This window comes from Petaurus breviceps, unplaced genomic scaffold, assembly GCF_028583685.1.
Source record: "Petaurus breviceps papuanus isolate PSGF00001 unplaced genomic scaffold, PetGlider_PUasm1.0 90879, whole genome shotgun sequence".
In the NCBI taxonomy this organism is placed as follows: domain Eukaryota; kingdom Metazoa; phylum Chordata; class Mammalia; order Diprotodontia; family Petauridae; genus Petaurus; species Petaurus breviceps.
In genome coordinates, this window is record NW_027187368.1 from 14,598,099 (window position 1) to 14,620,302 (window position 22,204).

Here is a 22,204-nt window from a genome sequence, read left to right on the forward strand (position 1 = left end):
TCGGCCATATCTTCCCGAGAACCCTCCACAAAGGATCTACCCCATGTATTAATTCTCTTTATATTTTGTAGGCACCAGTGCTGTGTTTGTCATCTTTCAATCTTCTTACATGACCAGTCTACCCTCTCCTATCATTTATATCTAAAGGTTAGCTCAAATTTCTATAGTTGTTTTTTTCTTAAAATAATTCACAAAGTATTTTTCTCATGACAACCCTGTAAGGGTGTGTGAGTATTATATCCCCATTTTATAGATAAGGGAACTGAGGTCCAGAGAAGGAAAGTGTCATGTTCATGGTCACGTTGTTAGCAAGTAGCAGAACTGGGATCTGGACCCAGGTTTCCTGACTTCAAATTCTACTCTCTTACCATCTCATCATACAGTCCTTTCTATAACACCAAGCCTCAATCCAATGTTTTCTCCTAAGCTACGCTGACTCATTATGATGATGATGACCATTACAGCTAGCAAAGTACTTTCCATAGGTTATAGCATTTAATCCACACAACAACCCTCTAAGGAAGGTACTATTATGCCAATTTTACAGATGAGGAAACAAAGACTGAGTGTGACTAACTGACTTGCCCATTCAAAAAAAGAGATTCAGAAAGATACTTCTCCTTCTCCCTTTGCAAGTAGTTAGAAGTGGGACCCATGGGTGTGGAACACTGCATATAAGGTCAGATTTTTTTTTTCAATATAATGATTAATCTTAATTTTTTTTTCTCTTCTTCCTCTCTTTTTAAATTCTTTCTTATAAGGAATGTCTCTCTGGAAGAGGGAAGGGAAGAGATACAGGGAGAAGTCTTGGTGATGTAAAAACAAAAGCATTCAGTAAAATATGTATTTAAAATAAAGGGGTGCTTGTTGCATTGGGAGGGAAATGACTCACCTAGGGTCGCACAGCTAGTAATCGTCTAAGGCAGGATTCAAATGTGATTCTTCCTATGTCTGAGTCCAATGCTGTACCTACTAAGATACCTAGCTGCCTCCCAGTCATTTTTGAGTCTACAGACTAAGCTTGCTCCAGAGGAAAGAGATAGCAAAGTACCATCTTGCGAATTATGGGGCTAGGCAGTGCTCCCTTGGGTGATAGTGCACATTTCCAAAAGGGTTTTCTCACATGGGGGTCCAGCAACCCCATATACAACCATCAAGTGGGTCACACACACCTGAAGTTTAGGTTTACCCAATTAGTAACTCATGATACACCCAAGCATTTCTGCTTATGACCTTAATCCAGTAGGGCAGAGAAGGTGAGGCAGCCCCAGTGTATGACAGGGTAGGGGAATGGATAGTGAAGGGCAGCTAGGTGGCACAGTAGATAGAACACACGCCATGGAATCAGGAGGATCTGAGTTCAAATCTGGTCTCAGACACTATGTGTGATCCTGGGCAAGTCACTTAACCCTGATTGCCTCCAAAAACAACAAAGAAAAGACAAAAAAGTTGGGTGGTCAGGACAGGATGTGGAAACCCTGTGCCGTTTACAGGAATAGAAGGTTTATAACTAGAAGGATTCTTAGAGATCTAGCTCAACCCCCTCTTTTCACAAAGGATACAAAGGTCCAGAGACATTAAGTGAATTGCAAGGTACCACAGATGGTAAGGACTAGAGTTAGTTTTGAACTCAGGACCCCCGACTTTAAATCCAGTGCTCTTGCTAATAGCTGCTGAGACTCAATCCTCTGCTGCCTAGAACAGATCACTCTGCAGCCTCCAGACCTTTCAGATTAAACTGATTGGACAGTAGTAAATGTCCTCTACTCTGGCTCTTTTTCCTCTCTCCTCCCCAGCCCTGTCTGCTTGCCTACCCTGCCCCAATAAACTCCCCTGCCCTTATAGCTGGTCAGTCCCAGGCTGCTTGCCCTTGACCACACACAGCAGAGGGCCAGATGAGAAGGGTGGGATGCCCTTTACATAGGGTTACATAGGTACAATGAACGGTCAGTTAATTTGAGTCTGATGATAGGGACTCCTCTCAAAGACAGAAAGAGGAGATTTCTATTCCTGGTCCAGGTGACCAGGGAGAGTGGAAAGGCTAGACCTGATAGTGGTTCCCTTGGCCTAACAGAATCAGTTTCACTGAGCAGAGGGAAATTAAAGCCACCAAAGTACTTGGTATCAATATTAAATAGTTACTGTCCCTCCAAAGGGGGTTATTCATAATTATATCATTTTTGTAAATAATTCTAGGGGCAGCACAGTATTGTGACCAGAATACCAGACCTGGGGTCAAGTAAAATATGGTTCCAAATATACCTCTATTGTTACTAGTTGTATAACCACAGGCAAGTGAATTAATCCCTGAGCCCCAGGCAGCTCTAAACTAATAAGTCATGGATGGGTTGTGATCTATGTCAGCAGAGGGAGTAGAGAGTTCCCAAACCAGAGAATTCACAGGTCCTTGACATATGTGATATGATAACAATGTGGGAGGCAGTGTGGTTGTCGTGGTAGAAAGCACTAACTTGGCATCAGAAGACCTGGGTTCAGATCCTGGCTGTACCACTTACTAGCTGTGTGACCGTGGGAAAGTCATTTAACCTCTCTGAGCCTCAGTTTCTTCACCTGTGAAATGGGGGTAATAATACTTGCATTAACTCTTTTATAAGGTCATGCTGAGGAATGCGCTTTGTAAACCTTAAAATGCTCTAGAAATTATAAGCCATTATAAGTCAATTCCTCTCTTTGGGCTCCAGTTTCCTCTTCAGGAAAATGGGTATGTGGGGTGGCTAGGTAGAACAGTGAATAGGCCACTGGCCCTGGTGTCAGGAAGACCTGAGTTCAAAGCCGGCCTCAGACACTTAACACAAAAACTAGCCGTGTGACCTTGGGCAAGTCACTTAACCCCAACTGCCCTCCAAAAAGCAAAAAAAAAAAAAAAAGAAAGAAAAATGTGTATGATAATTCTTTTGTTGCCTCTGTGAACCTTCAACCACTAGAAAACTGCAAGCTAATGTTCTAGGGAACTTTCTAGGGATCAGTGGATTGGTACTAATCCTGTTTTAAGATTCTAATTTGTTGTTTTGCTTTTTTCCCCCTGGTCCTGCCCCTTGGTCAAACTTTTCCTATCTCCCTGGTCACCTGGACCAGGGAATAGAAATCTCCTAAACTTGGACCCTCTCTGTTTTGAGAGGTCTAAAGGTGCCCAGATGGACCACACAGAGGCAATCAGTGTCTTCCAGACTAACTCAGGGTGATGCTGGTGGTAGCAGTGACTGACTCTCCTATGGGCAGCACTTTCAGGCCTGCTGAGTGACACTGTGCAGGCTGTGGTACCAGTGGTCAGCTGTTCCCGTTTCACAGAGAAGGAAACGAAGACTCAGAGAATCCAAATGCCCCCTCCCCCCCCAAGGCTACACAGCTAGTGCTAGAGTCGGAACTCAAACCCAGGACCCTGGGCAATCCAGGGCTCTGTCAGGGGGCACAACTCGCCCAAAGGGGACTTCCTGCTCCCACAGGGCACCCAGCTGCTTCAGACTGTGGGAACCCCTCGTGGCAGGGCCGATGCCCGGGAGGCCTTGGAGGCACGAGGGGGTCACTGGGGCTGGCACAAAGGCCCTTTCTTTCCTCTGGTGGAGGATGGCTCTCCAATTCTAGCCCCACTCCTCAGAGAAACACACCAGACCCTCTCAAGGCTTGCCTGGCCTGGTCATTTCCAGCTGCCTCTGGGTCATAGCTTCTGGAGACAAAGAGGGATTCAAACTCCTGAGAAAAACAGCCCAAGAGTCAAACCACACCAACTCTGCCATGGAGATGAACTTTGACCCAAACTCCAAGACATCTACCCCTTATTTACTTTTTAAAGCTAACACATTTTGCAGAGTTAACATTACACCCCTTTTTAGATCCAGTGCCTCCTCCCACATTCCAGGCCTCTGACCTTCAACCCCTCCTAATTACCTGCTCAACACCCCCAGGTCCCTGCTGGAGCCTGAGTCTGAGCTCATCACCCATTTCTGCCTATTACATATCCCATTTCTTGCCTGCAGATCAAAAGCAATGCTGGAGTGTACCATGACCCCAGATGGTTTGGCTACAACCCCCACATCCTGGGCCTTCTCAAAGCTTTCCCCAGATGCTAAACCCTCAAAGCACAGCAGCCCTATGTCTCCCCTGGGTACAAGCCAGCCCTGTGTGGGAGATCTAAAGCTGGGACTTTCTGAGCCACCTCAGGAACTCACTTCTGACACTGGCTCTGCCAGCTTGGACCTGCCAAGCTGACTGGAGAAGAGTGAATGAATGAATGCTCATTTGGCTCTCCTGTTCCCTACAGTCCTCTTCAGGCCACAGGGAAGCAGCGGCTGTTCCCTTGATACGTCTAAAGGTGCCTACAGGGATCAGATAACAGCGCCTCACAAGAGGGATCACAGTATACGGGAAAGAAGTCTTAGATTTGCAATGAGAGGACGTGGGTTCAAATCTTGGTTCACAAATTACTTTGTGTGACCTCAGAGAGATCACTTCACAATTCTCTAGGTCTTGGGTTTCTCATCTGTAAAATAAGGGATAGGCAAATCATGGGCCCCTTTAGCAACATGGTGAAGCCTTCGGACCCCTTCTCAACATGTTTTTAAATGCATAAAATAAAACACAGGATTACAAAAGAAAGCAATTATATTGAAACACAGCTATCAAAATAATTTTCTCATCCAAGGTCATGGAGCCCAGTGTAAGAACCCCTGACAAAGATGATGTTGAGGGCTGCTTCCAGCTCTAAAGCCTCAACTCCCAAGGTCTTAGCAAAAAGCTCACTGCACTGCCCTCTCTGTTCCTGTTGCTACCACCCTAGTCCAGACCTTCAGACTTATTTTTTTTTTAAACCAATGACCAATTTTATTGATACCTTTTGTTTTTATGTCATAATCATTTCTGGTACCACTTCTTTCCTCCCATCTATCCCTTCAGAATTGAACCCTCCCTTCTAACAAAGAAAAACAGTTAAACAAAAGCACCTGTTATAGAGATCACACTCCAAAATGGGCACAATATTCTACCTAGGAGTTCCCCACTTCTCTGCTGCCTGAACCATTCTTCCTACCTCCACGCTCTCTCATCCAGTCTCTGTCTTTTCCTGTTGACCCTACCCAGCCCTTAAAGCCAAACTCAAATGTTACTTCTTCTAAGAAGCCTCCCTGAACTCCCCTTTTCAGTTCCCTTAAAACTCATAAAACTTTTTTTTTTTGCACCACTCTAATGCATTTATTATGTTTTCGAGTTTTACGCAAGGAGATTTTATCTCCCTGCCAGCCTGCAGGTTCTGTGAGGGCAGGTTACCATGCTTTCTATAAACTTTGCCTCTCCCTAGAAAAGAATGCAGTGACCTGCACACAGCAGGTGCTTAATACATGTTTAATGGGGAAAGACTGCTTTACTGCTGCTGGCTGCCACTTGGGAGGAGTTGGGGGAGAAGGGAGCAGATAAGAAAGAAACCTTAGAAGAAAGAAGTGTGATTGATTCCCTTTTGGCTGGGCCCAGGCCCAAAATCACAGTATTATCATCACAAAAACCCACCCTAAGACTGTTTAACTTGGCCTTCATCCTATTCATCCTCTCTATTCCAATGTGGATAAAATATAACGCTTAAGCCAGGCATTCAAAGCCCTACACAGTCTGGCTGTAACCTGCCTTTTCAGCCTTATTTCACTCAATGCTCCTGTCAAACACCTAGGATCTGTTCCTTCATCTAGTGCTGCCCTAGCATGAGCAGTCCCACCCACCTGGAATACATTCCCTCCCTCCTCATCCCTTCATGGTGAAATCCTATTCCCACAAGGCCTTCCTTACACCAATGCCACTTCCTCATAAGCCTTCCCTCATTCCCTCCAGGCAAAAGGGTTCTCCGGCTTCACATTCAGCCAGAGAACTTTGACCAGATCTCTCCTTTGCCCCCGCCCTTTCATTTTTGACTCTGTGTTACACTTTTTTCTACACGTGTAATCTCTCCAATTAGACTGTAAACAGAGGCTGTGTCATTTTTCATCTTCACATTCTCCACATAGAGTACAGTGCCTTGTACATATTTATTAATTTTTTATTAAAATCTTCATTAAATGTCTGTTGAATTGAATCAATAATTCCCGGCCTCCCAAGGCATCTCCTTGCCCACTTTTGGATCACTCTAATCATTGGGAAGTTATTCCTTTTATCAGGGTTAGAAGCTGGGAAGCTGGGACTTAAGCCTGTTCCCAGTTCACTCTTCAGGATTCAAAAGGGTGGCTTTTCCAAGGTTAAGTCTGCCTCTTAATATTCCCTGGCAAGGCTCAGGACATTGAAATCCCAGGCCCTTGACTCTATCTTCTCTGGAGTCCAACTATTCAAAGAAACAACCTACCAGTTATTATAAGGACCAACCCCCCCTCCCCCCACCAAAACAAAATGACTCTATATTTTGGAAAAAGCCACCAGCTTTTTTTTTCCCCTGGTGTAGTAGCTCAAAGATATCACAGCCAGATTGAACAAAAGAAGATAATAGAATAAAACATAAAATATAAGAGGAAACATATTCCCTTATTTTACAGAGCAAGGAACCAATGCCAGGGGAGGGAAAGAACAATTTGACCAAGGTCACACAGCTAGGTAATAGCAGAGTCAGGACTGGTACCCAGGACCCTTTGGTCCCAGACCAGTTCTCGTCCCATCCTACCAAGCAGATTCTCAGGCCAAGTCTATGAGTAGTAGCTTGTCTGCTGTGACCTATGGATTCAGATGCTGCCCTACCCCCATTTCTTAGCCTTAAAGAAATCTTTCCACATGGCAGGCTGGGCTAGAAATTGTATGGCACACACAGACAAGCCTATCTAACAGAGAGCAGACTTTATAATCTCAAATCTTAATGTCAGCCACTGAGTCCAGACTCTCCTCCTGCCCCCACACCTCCATCCAAGGGGCCCCTGGCAAGGGAAACAGGCACTCACCATCCTCCTGGCTAGGGAGGTTCTGTGGGCTCCGCATCCTCTCGTCCTGGCTGGGGCTCAAGCTGGAGCTTAGATTTTGATCAGCTGACATCCATGTGGAGTCATTCATATCAAAATCCTCACTGCTCACGGAAGTCTCATCCTGGGGGCAATAGTAATCAAAAGAACAAAGAGTGTTACAGAAGGGAAGACTGAAATGACTCCTAATATACCATCCTCACCTCAAGACAGTCTCCTGTGACAGTCTTGGTACTAAAGATATTGTAGGAGACAAGCACCACACAAGCCACCATCAACTCCCAAATCATCTGGGGGCCATGCTGGATAACATTTTCCCCAAAGAAGTGACCAGTGTTCTGTTTCCTGTTTGAAGACAGAGCTGAGGAACAGCCCTGCCTATAATTTAGGACAATTACAAGGATTCACATCCTGGAGGGGCGGATGGCAGGACTCTCTGGCTCTTACCCTTCAGAGCCTGGAGTCAACACTAAGATTGAAGCAAGCCCTGTAAACAAGCACCACCCTGCCTCCCCACCCAGCCTTGGGAAGAAGGCTTAGCTAGGGCTTTGGGCTAAGGAAACAGGATACAGGGAGCTCCGACAGGGTTGGGAGTCCTGAGGTTGCCTGGGTCCCTCTGGCTGCCAGTGACTGTGTGGAGAGCCACTGCAAACCACGCTTGGCGACACACCACCAACTCCCATGCAGCATAGATGGAATTCCTTTCTCCCACTCCCCCAGCCAAAAAGACATTTCTCTCTTCCTCCTTCCTAACCTTTCCTGGGTTTCTGAGATATGGCACTTGGATAGCTTCCAGAGCCAAAGAGGTCAGCCACAGAATTTTAAAGAAAGGAAGGGGGTGGGTGGTTCACAGCTGAACAAAAACAGAGGGTCTAAAAAGGGGCCAGGGAGGTGAGGGGAGTCTTCTGAATCTGTCCTTCCAGAAAGGCAATAGTAACAGGCAGCCTTCTGGAAAAGATCAAATGTTGCAGCCTCTTTCTGGGGACCAGGTCCCATTCACTACAAACAAGGACAAGATTGAAGAACATAGGATTTGGGACTGGTAGAGGCCCTAAGAGATCATATTCCATCTAATCCTCTCGTTTTAAAGACATAGGTTTGGAGGCCTAGAAAGGCTGAATGCTTACCCAAAGCCACATAGGTAATACTGAATTAGCAATGAACTGGTTATCAAAAAATCCCCAGGTCTTTCTAATTCTGAATTCAGAGCTCTCTACCCACCATAACCACTTAAGACAGTGCACACGGTCTCTGTCCCAGTTCTCTCGCTGTCTGGAAAACCCTGGGAAGAAAGTCACTGAACCCCAACTTCCTGCCCCTGGAAGAAACCTTTTCCATTAAGGCCATCTTTTAGGAAAAACAAAGCAGGGTGTTTTGAAGCCAGCAACAGAATGCCAGTTGGACAAGTGGAACCTCATCATGTCATGGGTTTCTCCAGACTCAAGCCCTGGCTACATCTCCCTTCACTGATGATAAAAATACAGTCAGCACCAACCTTGCCCCCACTGAGAGCCGCACCTCACACACCGGCTGAATCAGTCAGCCTTTTTTTTTTTTTAATAGTGACTAAATATCTCAAAAAGCCGTTTTGAACTCTCTTCAGTCCTGCCTTCTGAATGGCAGGCACATATCTACTGTGTTGGAGGGAGAAGTCAGTGAGGAGGAACGACAAGAATTACAGATTTTGCCTCTCGATTCCTCCCACTAGACAGTCCAGCCTTTGAAGAAAATTGCACTATTCACCCAATTCTCTGCCTTACATTGGAATCACAGGATTTAGGTTTAGAACTCAGAGATGGTCTCGTCTAACCAACCAACCCTTCATTTTACAGATGGAAAAACTGAGGTTGAGAAATGTAATGACTTGGTCATAGGTAATAAAGTAGGGAAAAAAACACATTAGAGTTGGACTCAAATTACCTGGGTTCAAATATCTGCTCTCCCACCTGTGTGACCTAGGATTAAGTCATTTCCTTCTCTAAGCCTTAGTTTCTTTTTCCATCAAATGTTTTCTTAGGTACCGTCCAAACCTAAATTCTGTGATCGCAACTCATGCAGCCAGGAATCAAACCAGGTCTTTTGATTCCCTTTCCACTAGTGAGTGCTGAATTACTAGGAATATACAAGTATCACACACACACACACACACACACACACACACACAGAGCCCTCATAAGAACTAACCTTTCTAGAGAGTATGTTCTCCCCAAAGAACAACTCTTCCCAGCAATAAACATGCTGCCCTTCCTGAAAATGTTCTCTGAAATTATCACAGTGCTTTAGACTTCTATTTATGCTCAAATACTCTTATACTTCATCATTCATTCCTTTGGACCTCAAGTGAACACTGTTCAGTTTCTCCAAAGAGTTAAACCCTGACCTAGCTATGAATAATAAAGTACAAACAAACCCCCACCTCATCTCACCCCCACATCTCACCAACCACTTCCCTCCATGCTCATCACCACCCCTATATCCCCTATCATTCCAAAAAGAAAAAGAACACATAAGGCTGGCTGGCTTTTCCTGGAACTACCTAATAATACATCTCTGGAAGCTTCCAACCCTTCCACCTTGGGCTAGGGGAAGCTTTGTTCACCCCAGTTAGACCTTTTACAAAGATGTTTCTGAAAAGAGCCAATGCTTCTGCTAGCAGAGGCCACAGTTCATAATCTCATATCCTAATCACATAAACCAACATCTATTAAGAGCCTACTGCGTGCATGGCATTATATCCTGTGTGAGTTAGCTCGAAAATGCTGAGAATTTGGACCTGGAGCAGACCATAGAGATTAGCTAGTCTCCTTCTAGGAATGCCCCCCCCCAAAGGGCAACATGAATGATCTTCCAATTCAATCTAATTCAACAAATGTGTTTATTAAGCACCTACTGAATATAAGTCACTGGAGATAGAGACAAAAACAAAAAATGAAACAGTCACTGCCCTCAAGTAGCTTGTGTTCTATTGAAAGCAAAGTTGTATTCCAAAAGTATCCCTTTGGGGACCACAGAAGAGTGGATGTGAATGCAGCAGAAGGGAATCCAAAGGCAGCACACTGGGGGAGAAGGAGAGCTATACCGGGAATCACAGGTGCCCAATCCCAGCGCCAACATTTAAAGAACACCCAGGGACTGATGGCATCACAATTCCGAACCTGTTTCCTTAATGGTAAAATTAGAATACTTCTAAGAGCGAGCACTTAGGGGCACTAACAGCTCCTTAAAGAGTAGTAGAGAATTAAGTGCTGTGCAAAACTTGGAGCAGTATGGAAACATGAGTTATCATTACTGTTGTTGTTTCTGTGAACTTTATTTCAGTTGTGTCAGAATAAAGCCACAGTTGTCAGTGCCCGTGCTGGGTTATGGAGAACATTTTTCCAGGACTTTTTGGAATTGTTGAGAATCTTTACAATGGAAACTTTCAAAATTATGGTCTGTCACTCTATACAGTTAACCAACAAACACTTATAGAGTACGTGCTGTGGGCAGAGCCCTGTCCTTAGTGCGGGAGTAGGCAGAAGTCCCTGACCTCATGGACCTTAACAGAAGAAGACACCAACAAAGATAAACTGAAAGGTGCAAAAGAAAGAACTATGTGAGACTCCAGGAGGAGAAGGCAGACATGTACAACATCGGGGAAAACTTCATGAAATAGATTAACATTTGTTTTGGTCTTAAGGAATTATTCACCAGGCCAAGAGGTGGAAGGCTTGGCAAGCGTCTTCTGCTTCCTGTCCAGGCTACTTTCTGTCTCTCTTTTCAAACTTGCTTCCCATTCTACCTCTTTCAGGAAGCCTTCCCTGATTAGCCAGATTAGGGAGAAGATGACTGTTTTCCCTAAATATTCCCTAAATTCACTGGTAGTCCTTATTGAATTTTTAGAAAAGAGAAGCAAGAGGGGGAGATACAGTGGTTATTGCTTTAGAAAGCAATGTGCCCTGACTATTCTCTACTTAGACTCTCCATCCTCCCCAATGCCTACAGGAAGAAATCCAAACTCCGTGACCTGGCATTCAAGGCTTTCATTCATAGATCGAAATTATCCACACCCTCTGGTACATAACTATTTCCTATGCCTCAGTCTTATCTCCCTAGCAAGATAGCTCTCTGGGGGCAAGGACCATACCTCATACTTCTCCCACAGCCCAAGATCAGAGGAGTAAGCAATGACAGCTGCTCAGGCCTGAAGAGTCCTTTAGGACTTAGAGAATAATAACCCTTCAAAGCAGGTAGTACAAAGACTGTTATCCCCATTTTATTGGTGTGGAAACTGAGGTCCAGGTAACTGAAGTTACTTTACACAAGGTAAGATCAAACAATCTTTGAATTATTTGGTACTGAATCAATATCAGGGCCAAGAATAGAGCCCAAGTCTGAGGTGCTTTTTCATTTCACCATTCTCAATAGGTAATTATTGAATTTGCTGAACTGAATTGCCCAAGACAATGTAGGAGCTTAATAAACACATGGTATTAATCTAACAAAGTGCCAATCTACTTGGCACAAGTTTCTCCAAAAGGGGGTCACATGAAAACCCAGCCCAGCACTCCCACCCCCCACCCCCAGTGTTGTAGTAGGGCCAGTAAGGCTTGCTAGCAATGCCTTCCTTGTGCCAGCTGAAATCTCTCCCGGGAATGGGTGTTTCATCCCAATATGTCCCCAAGGTAATGAGCTTCTCAAATTCTGATCCCAGGAAGAGCTTTCGAAGCAGGGATTTACTGGAGAGAGCCATCTGCCTCAGGAGCTGGTGGGATGAGAGTGGAAGTTGCTACATCACCAGACTTGACATCTAAAAGACCCAGTTCCTATGCCATCTCTGACACTGACCCTGATCCTGTGACTATGAGCAAGAAAGTCATAGCTCCATAGGACCAACATCTGCATGGGTTGTTATTTTGTTGTTCAGTTATTTTAGTCGTGTCTGACTCTCTGTGACCTCATTTGGGGTTTTCTTGGCAAAGATACTGGACTGGTGCCATTTCCTTCTCTAGCTCATTTTACAGATGAGGAAACCAAGGCAAACAAGGTTAAGTGACTTGCCTGGGGTCACACAGCTAATAAGTGTCTGAGGTTGGATTTAAACTCAGGTCTCCCTGACTCCAGGCTGGCATTCTATCCACTGTGCCACCTAGCTGCCCCATTTTGTCAAAGGACTCCAACTCCAAAACTTTAAAGGAAACTGAGGCCTAAAGCAGTCCACTGACTTACCCGGGGACATATAGCTAGGATATAAAACCAGGACCTCCGAGTCCCAATGTGGTGCTCTCCTACCATCACCTATCCAACCCTAATAAAACAAAGTGATTTTGCAACGAGAGCTACCACAAAGTACAGAAACAACACAAGACTGGATGTCAAGAGGCATATATTAGGGTCCTGGTCCCCATACTGACTGGCGCTGTGATTGTGGGTAAGTCAGAGATTCATAGGACAGAAAGGGACCTCAAATTTGATCTCAGAACCCACCTTCCTCTACTCTAACCAATTAGGAAACAGGATCAGGGAATTGTGACTCCCTTAGGCCCCACAAGTAATGAGCAGAATAGTTAAGATTCAAAGCCAAGGCTTCTAACTTCAAATTCAGAGCTCCCAAGTTAAAATGTCTCCCCCTCTCTGAGCCTCAATTTTCATCATCTATAAAAGGAGATGACCCTTACACTCTCTACCTCACAGTGTTGCCATAAGAAAGCTGTGTTAAACAGCCGGGAGTGTACAAATATGACATTACTACAGAGGTGCCCCTCCAAAGGCTTGGGGGCCATGGATTTGAAGGACCTATTTAAAACAGAGGTCAGGGCCAGAACTACAAACCTAAGGGTGGGAGCCAAAGGACATACTGAGGTGAGAACAGAAATGGAGCCATGATTTTTAATTCTCTTAATTATTAACATCAAGACTTTTAGAAGCCAGTTTTCTTTTTCCTGCTTCCACTGTTATATTTTTTTTTTCTAAACTCCATACTCATACTGGGCAGGGACATACTCACTATCATTTCTGTTTTAATAAGAGTAGACAACTTCCCTTCGGCTTATAAGCTCCCAGCCCTCCCCACCCTTCTGCATGAGGTGTCATTATGCCAAGGAAGTTTAGACTCAGCTGGACCTGTGCAGAACTTGGGTTGACTTGAAAGTAGAAGAGCATTAGTGGTTTCAATCAGAAGACCTGGATTGGAACTTGCAGCTTGACTGCTGACTGTGTGACCTTTGGCAAGTCACTTCCCTGTCCTGGGCTTTCTCACCAGTAAAATGAGAGAGCTGGATTAAGTGGTCTCAGAAGTCCTTTGTGGTTCTACATGTTATGAACTTAAAAAAATATTGTAACATTTTCTACTAATATGTTTTGACCAAAGGGGGGGAAAAAACCACCCAAACCCAATAAAGCAATATTGTCCACACCCCTGCACAACAGAATATGCATTCCTTGAAGGCAAAGACTATTTTTTGCCTTTGTATCTGGTATCTAAAATTGTACCTGGAAAAAAAGGTGTTTAATAAATGTTTGTAAAATGGATGAGAAGTTTTTAGTGTTGAGTTGAGAAAGGGGCCTCCTATCTAAGACCCCGATTTTATCTGCAAATGCCATCAGTTCCTCAGATATAGATGAGATATCAGATATAGACATATCACGAATACATATATATTTGCATAAAGACTTCAATTGTATCGAGTCTAATCATGGCTCCCATCACCCCCTGGCACCCTGAGAATGAGGCAACCTCAGCTAATTGCTCAGGTAATTATCAGAGTGCACTGTTCTGCACCCATAAATAACTCAGAGAAAAGAGAAAGAAAATTCACTCCACAGCTGAAAAGCGGGGCCAGTCTTTAGGCTAATCAGTTCTTCCATGACTCTGGCTTCACAAGTTGGGCCCTTCACTCTTCTCCTTCCTTGGCTCTCAGGGGAATTTGGTCTACTAATTTCTTCTTTCATGTAAACAAACTTCAGTGAAACTTTCATTAGAAAAAAGGCCATGCATTTACCTCTCAGCTCTCTCTCCTCAAGCACTTTCTTATCCTCAGCCTTCTTCCTTTAAGGCAGTGTGGCAAAGTGGGAAGAGGCCTGAATTTGCAGTCCGAGATCCAAGCTCTGCTACTTACAAATTGTGTGACTGTGGACTAATCATTTCATTTCCATGGGTCTGCTTCCTCCTCTAATGAGGGTGTTGAAATAGATGGCCCCCGGTCCCTTTAAGGTCTGGGGCTGGCCCTGAGCACAAAGCTTTTCTGACAAAAGGGAAATTATGGTGGGGAGGTTTCCCCTCTCCCACCCATCTTTGAACCTAGTCCTTAAGAGGCACGAGGTAGTGTGGGATGAAGAACACTAGACGGTGTCTGAGAAAATGAGTCCACCTTGCAGATCTACTACTTAAATAAGCCATGTGAGACCCCAATTTCCTTTTCTGTAAAATGATGGGTCTGCTCTTGTTGAGCTCTCAGGTGCCATCTAGCACTCAATCCTCAGCCCCTCTGTCCATGGGACACCTGGCAGCAGCATGTGACAACAGCTGCCCTGAACCATCTGCCTGGCATCTCCCTCCCACTCCTTCTGCCCTCCAGCATTCCAAAGCCAACAGTCTCCAGAGCCCAGCAATAGAAAACTCTACCGCCTTCTTTTCCAACAAGGAAAGGGCCTGAACTGCTAACACTGGGGTCACAGAGCACTGGGGCCAACTGCTCGCCTGAAAGGGGAGCTCTTCAGAAGCCGGCAGTGCAGTCACAGGGATGCACCCTTCCACTGGAACCAGGAATCCACTCTGAGCATGACCAAGGGTTGGGAGGGCGAAAGAGAAAGAAGCTAAACCCTCCCCTCCTTATCTCCAGTCCAAAATTCACTGGCATGTTCAGTCTCCACTCATTTTCAAAAAGCACAGCATAATGAAAAGAGCCTAAGATGGGAGACGGGACACCTGGAGATCTAGGCCTGCCTTTGCTGATGATTCACTGTGACCTGGGAGACAGTAGCTTTCCTCGGTCTCTGGGCCTCAGTTTTCTGAGGTGAACTGACTAGATCAATGGTGGCAAACTTGAATAGAAATGGATCCCTGCAGGTCACACAGTGACTTACAAAAACTACAAATTAACACTATCTATGATATTTGGTATTTTTCTCTGGTTGGCAGTTTTGCTGGCAGGGTGAGTTTGACACCTGTGGCCTAGATCATAGGATTATACAATTTAAAACAGGAAGGGACCTTAGAGATGTTCCAATCCCCTTACAGAGGAGAAAATGGAAAATTGTGGAGGTCAAGGGAACTGCCCAAGAGGACTAGAATTTGAACTCAGACAGTTCAGCACCAGATCTAGTGTTCTCAACATTATAGCGGGGGAAGTGGAATAATGGGAAAAGTCTTGAATTTAGGATCAGCTTTATATACTGGGGCTTTAATACAAGCTGTACTAATTACTAGCTCTCTGGCATCAAGCAAGTCACTCCCCTAGGTAGTTCCCTAGTTTCCTCATCTATAAAGTGAATAGGTCAGACATGTTCCCTAAGGTCCCTTTCCAGTTTCAAATCTATGGACTTAACGATTTCTTAACTCTATGATTCCAGGATTCTGCCATGCCACCCTTCCCAATGGCACACAAACCCCTCACCCAGGACTGAAGGGACCCTCGAGACCCTGGCAGGCAGAGCCCAGAGCACCAATGAAGCAAAATGGAGGCTCCTGAGCAGGATAGGAAACTCAGTCTGTAAACCAAGGCTTGTAAATACAGGCAGGTGCTATCAGTAACCTGATCATTTTACAACTGGGGTCAATTTCTCTGGAACTGGGTTCCTGGAGCCTCTGAAGTCAGGCCATTTACATCCTCCCCGCTGTGGGATCCTGGCTCTTGCCACACACGATTTACTTTCCAGGCCTTTTCTGAGAGTTGAAACTCTATATGCTCCACTTACTTTGGGCAAAGAAAAAAAAGAGGGATTTGCTTGGAATTTAATGCAATCTTAACCTGTAACCCTGGGTCCGAGAGTCCTGGGCGTGGTTGGGGGTGGGGGGAATAAGGGCAGGGGAGAGGAGAGGAATAGGGAGGGAGAGGAGACATTTCTGAGGTAGGAAGGCCAAAAACATGCCCTTCTTTCTGTAGGCCTCCAGCCAAGGCAGGGATCACTGGGAGTGGATGAAACAGGTTCCATGGGCAAAAACCACAGTTGCCATATTATGGTATTTTGCTTTGCATTAAAGCTGTTAACTTCTTTTAACCCAGGATCTGTGCCACCTTCAGTTGCCCCAGCAACAGCTTTCTCCAGACTAGATCAGCACCAAGATCATCATCATCCCAGGATATGGAATGGGAAGGGCCCCTCTTAGTTCCCCTCCTTTCATTCTAGAGGCCCAGAGAATGATTTCCTCCCACCCATCCATATGTCTCTGGGCCTCTCTCTGTCTCTGCCTTTGTCTCTCTCTTACCACTGGGCAGCACCTCCCCTTGGTCCCTACCAGCCTAGGCCAGTTCCATGAAATTCCCTGGTAGAAAGCTCTCCTTAACCTTGTCTCCATGTCAGCAAACATTAAGCACAGCCTTCTGAGCATGCCAAGAAGGTATTGAACCGCATTTGACCCCGACTTAACCACTTCTGCTCATCAGCCAGTGCATCAGCCTGGCTGACTAATGGAAGATGGAACAGATCGGGATCAAAGGCAGCACGCTTCAAATGCTGGTCAGGAAGAAAGGCAGCAGATCCCCAAAATCTGGTACAGAGCTAATTAAAGAGAAGGGCAAATTCACTTCTCTGCCCACTGGGACTGGGAAGATCCTTAAAGCTGCTTTTTCCAGTTACAATCTCAGTTGTAGGGCACCTTTTCTGCAACAGTAAGGATGTTTATGTCTGACATAAAATAAACCCTTTTTACCACTGTTTCTATGGACATACGCTTTTGTGAGAAATGGGGGACAACACAGGACGGGATACAAATAATCCGTCATTTGGTGCATTTTGAATTACATAGATTCACAAAAAGGCATAGAAAAGTTGCAATTTGCCCCTCAGATTGGGAGAGAACTCTTATAAGTGAGATCACAGAAGCATTTAAGTGTTCTCTCTCTCTGTCTCTCACACACACACATTCACACTCACACTCTCTCTCACACACATGCATGTGCGTGCGTACACACACACACACACACACACACTTTCAATTTCTCTCTTGAGTTTTCTCTTTCTTACACACACAATATCTCTTAAAAATATGTATTTACAGAATGGTGTCTTAGTGTTGGAAGGGACCTCAGAGGAAAACCATTCCAACTCCTAACTCAAGTAAGAATTCCTTCTTCAGAATCTATGACAATCAGTCATCTGGTCTTTGTTTGAACACCTCCAGTGACAGGAAGCTCATTCCTTCACAGGATGCCTATGCTATTATTGGACAGTTCTGATCACTAAAAAGTTCTTCGTCATAACGCATTTCCTCCTTACATCTGCCTCTTAGAATCTCTTGTTTCTTTCAAGACTTCGCTTAAACATCAACCTTATATACATGACACCTTTCTTGAGCCCCAGTTGCTAGTACCCTTTCTTACCTCCCCCCCAAAAAATCACCTTGTATCAACTTTGTATATTTCTATATATTTCTACATGAAAGGAGGGGAACTAAGAGGGGCCCTTCCCATTCCATATCCTGGGATGAAGATGATCTTAGTGCTGATCTAGTCTGGAGAAAGCTGTTGCTGGGGCAACTGAAGGTGGCACAGATCCTGGGTTAAAAGAAGTTAACAGCTTTAATGCAAAAAAAAAAAAAAGTTTTCTCCCCTGGTAGAATGTAACTTCCTTAAGAAGGGGATTGTCTCATTTTTTTCATCCTGAGAGCCTAGCACAGTGATTGACACACAGTAGGTCCTTAATAAATACTTGTTGATTTTAAAAAATCAACCTCCTTATAACTTTTACTCCTCCATCTTCCAGCACCATATGTGATATATTTAATCCTTCTATGAGCTAGTCCATTAGACATTTAAAAATGGCAATCACACCCTGCCTATCTTCTCACACATAAGTAAACTAGAACAGCAACTCAAAATAACAGAAACCAGAGATGTTAAGGACGTGTCTACAAACCAAACTGTATGCAAACCAACTATGCTTCATGTTTTCTAAGCAAACAAATTAATAATATTGCAACTCTCATGCTGTTATTAGTAATAATGATCAATAACACATTTAAATAGCCATTTAAAAGTTAACAGAGTGCCTTCCTCCCAATAACCTTCTGAAATAGGTGGGTAGTATTATTATTCAAATTTTATAGATCAAGGAACCAAGTCTCACAGAGAAGTGACTTGTTCAAGTCAGTGCTGGAACTGAGACTTAAACCCAGGTTTCCTGATTCTTAAAGTATGAGTTTCTCTCTCCAAAGTAAGAATGAAAGCTGCAGAGATAGTCTATATGGACAAGCTAGCTCTTTGTAGTGACGGTCCATGAACCCTAGTGGAGTAAATAAGATCTTTAGAAGGTTTTCTTTCCTCAGAGGAAATCTGGGGCTGAGCTGCCTTGCCCTGAATGGACATCTTGCCTTCGAGGAAGAGCATCTAGAGGAGCCAAAAGTTCTCAAGCAATGAAGAGCACGCTCCAGTTTAACATCTGCCCCAGTAGGGAGAGATCCGGAATATCACCCTTCTATGCTGAGAAATGCCTTTGGGTGCCCTGTTGTCTTATTCTCGCTGTTCAACATTGAGGTGCTGAATTGAGTGCTGTCTGACCCCACAGGACACACATATCCAGCAACTGGGTCTATTATGGCTAGAGAGTGATTGATGAGGCCTGAAATCTGTGTTGGAAGGCACTGTTCTTCAAAAGCCAGCCTCTAAGAATCTCACATCTGGACAGGCAGCATTTAGTCCAACCCCTCCCCACCTCTACAACATCCCTGACAAGGGATTATCCAGCCTCTACTTAAAGACCTCTCTTTAGGGTTTTCACTACCTTCCAAGGCAGATCATTCCATTTCTGAACAGTGGAGAAGTTGCAATATGATCTTTGGGCTGCTATATAAATGGAATTTATCATTACTTAATCCAATACTTCAAGATTGGAGATGATAGCGATCGAAACCCCTCTGATGTTTTACTAGATGTTTTCACAAATTACTCCTGCAGCCAAGAGATGTGATGCCCTAGCTAGCCTCCCTTAGCTAAACTGATCCTCTGGCAACAGCTTGGCAGAGAGTCCATCATGGGCTTAAATTCAGCCTTCCCTAGGCATGTTCTTCTCTTCCACAGATTTCCAAGACCCAGAGTTAACCTCTGCAAGAAGCTGAGGCACTGGAGGACAGAGTAATCACCATCATCAGCATTAGGAGAGTTTTCCTTCTATTGAGCTTAAATCTGCCTCTGCATCTTCTAACCACTGTACCTAGTGCTGCTCTCTGTATCCAAGCAAAACAAATCTAATCCCCCCTCCATAAGATAGCCCTTCATTCCCAACCCTAAGTCTTCTTTTTACTGGGCTAAACACATCTCTGTCCCTTCATCTGAGCCTCACTCACATGGCATGCCTTCTCATCATATAATTCTTGTCCCTGTTTTCCCCTGAAGCTTCGACAGAGGATTTACCCAATACAATAAAGGCCTTCCTCTTATTCTCGAGGCTGCCAATGAACACTTGAGCTGCCCATCTGTTGTCTCTCATCCTTGAGATGCGACTAGCTTACCTCTTTTCTGCCTATACTCATCCTTTAAGCAACCATCCACAAGCTGTTATTTGTAACAATAACACATCCTCCTAACAGACAAAACTTCAACTATTGAAGATATTCAAGGAAGTCCAAATGAACCAAGAATAAGACAAGAGCTTGACTTTAAGGATACAACTTTTAAGTTTTAAAGCTTTCCAATAAAGGAATAACAGTACTGGGGGCTTAAAACAATAGTGAATGATTTATTCCATTGTTTACATACAGTGGGTCCTACTCATTAACCAATAGAACATAGGCATAATTCCTTACAGAACTGTAAAAAGACAGGGCCAAGAAGGGGTCTTAGAGACCCTTTAATCTAATCTCCTAATTTTACAGAGAGGACCACGGAGAGGAAGTGACTTGCCCAAGGTCACAGGGGCAGTTGCTAGCAGAGGGCCACAAGTTGAAAAGGTAAGAAGTCCTATATACAGCTCATGTAAATAATCCTTCCATAACCATCCAAATATATGGAAATTAAGAGAGGCTACTCACACAGTCTTCCTCCCAGCCTATATCCCAGTTGGCCAGGACATACAAACACCTATCCTGTTGCTGGGGCACAGGGGGTTTCCATGTGAATCTAGAATAAGAAGGGTTTTACCCCTAGGGAGATGCTATTTCAAGCAAAACCCTCCACCAGAAATGGGAGGAAATCACAGAGTCCAAACAACATTTCAGGTGAAATCAGGAGGTTATTAATCTCCCCAGCACACAGACAGAAAGAAAAATCAATGTTTTAGAAAAAAAAAAAGGTTCCATTTGAATTAATGGGTTTGTGGCTCCTTCATTGATCTGTTCCTCCTCACACTTATTTTTTGTGCTTTTGTGCACTTAGGGAGGAGGGGAGAGAGGAGGAAGGAAGGGAAGAGGAGAGGGGAGGGGAGGGGGGGACGCTCTTGATAAGGAAAAGAACGATCTAACCTTAACCTTTCTCCAGGAATAATGCTAATTAGAGAGGCTTAATGAGAACTTCCCTTGGAATCCCAGCTCCAGAGGGGCAGGAGATGGTCTGAGGAGCTGCAGCTGCAGCTCTTGGGGCTCAGTTTTGAACGACAGCAGCTGGAATCAAAATGTGGATGGGATTTTTTTTTCCAATGGAGAAGGCTTCCGGCCCCTGAGGTGTAAATCCACCTTAAGAACGCATCTCACAATTCCTCCAATTCCAGCAATCTCCATTCCCCCAGGGAGGCAAAACCTCCGCACTGCCACGCCCCCCTCAGTTCTTATACACACACACACACACACACACACACACACACACACACACACACACACCACACTACACCACAACACACACACACCCCTTTAATTTAGGAATACCTGCTTACCAAACAGCCAAGCATAAGCCACCAAGTTACCTCCCACCACTGAGTACCATAACAGGTTATCTCAGCTTTAGTTCACCTGAACTGCGCAGGCAGGCGGACTCTCGGGGTCAAAGAAGCCCTATCCTAGAAAGGCAGAACTCCCCCAAAACAAGCTCAACTCCTTGGCCAGAGGACACCAAAGTCCCTCTCGGAGCCGCCCCGGCCCCGCTCCAGGCAGCCACTCACTCCTTCCATCCCCCACCAGCAGCCACTTCCCCTCAGACAGCGGCAGACCTGGAGTGGCCTCCCAGCTCCGGGTGCATCCACCCTCTCTTCAAACACCTTCCACAATCCCCGAAAAGTCCTTAACTCTCTAAGCTCCAACAGAGTACTAGTCCATTAGTCTCTACAAAAAGTGTTCTTACAATACCTCTACTGTGTGCCCGATCGCAGCCCTCCCCACTCAGCTCTCCCCTCATCCCCGCCGTGGAGTGGACCCTCAGCTCCGCTCGTGTGTATGTGTGTGTGTGTATACACACACACAACACGAGTCCCCTCAACACTTTAAACAAGGGTACACACTCCCACCTCTTTCCCTTCCCTCCCAGCCATCCCCCACACAGGCAACACAGTCCAGTTCGAGCGCCGACTCTGCCGAGACCAGAGGGACCGGCCACTCTGGAGTGCGGGCCACCCGGTCCCCCCCACCCCCGCGTGGCAGAACCTCGTCCTTCCCCCCCACACACATACACACACAAACACACACTCCGGAGGGGAGGGGGATGAAGGCAAAGCGCAACCACCCCCTCCCCTCTTTCCTTCCTCTCCTGAAGCAGGAAGCCCTCCCCTCCATCTTCATCATCGTTCTCCTCCTTCTCCCTGGGACCCCTTGTGTCACCCCCACCCCACCCCCTTCCGAGGACCCCCCACCCAACCGCAGCTCAACGGCCGGGGCCGACAGGGCTCAGGGGGCCGCGGGGCGGGGACTGGGGGGGAGGGCTGGGCTCCGTACCTGGGCGGTGGCAGCGGCGGCGGCGGCGGATGGGGGGGGGGGCGGGAAGGGAGGGTGAACGGGGGAGGGGGCCCGAGCCGGTCCAGGAGGAGCAGGAGGAGCAGGAGACGGCGGCGGCTGCCGAGAGTGAGCCGCGGTGACAGCCCCACAGCTGCTGCTGCTGCTGCTGCCGCCCGGGGAGAGGGGCTGGCACCGCCGCGGCGCGTCACTGCCCGGCCCGGGGGGAGGGGGGGAGGAGGGCCCAGTGCGAGCGGCGCCGGGGCCGGCCAGGGAA

At 45.7% G+C, this 22,204-nt stretch overlaps 1 protein-coding gene across 1 annotated transcript in view; it reads right to left on the minus strand.

The window, feature by feature from the left end:
* The window catches only part of NOL4L (nucleolar protein 4 like), a 198,729-nt gene that overhangs the window by 59,529 nt on the left and 116,996 nt on the right, over window positions 1-22,204 (minus strand). Inside the window, exon 5 of the mRNA XM_069073941.1 lies at window positions 6,921-7,062. Within this exon, the coding sequence (XP_068930042.1) occupies window positions 6,921-7,062 (142 nt within the window). The remainder of the gene's footprint in view (window positions 1-6,920; window positions 7,063-22,204) is intronic.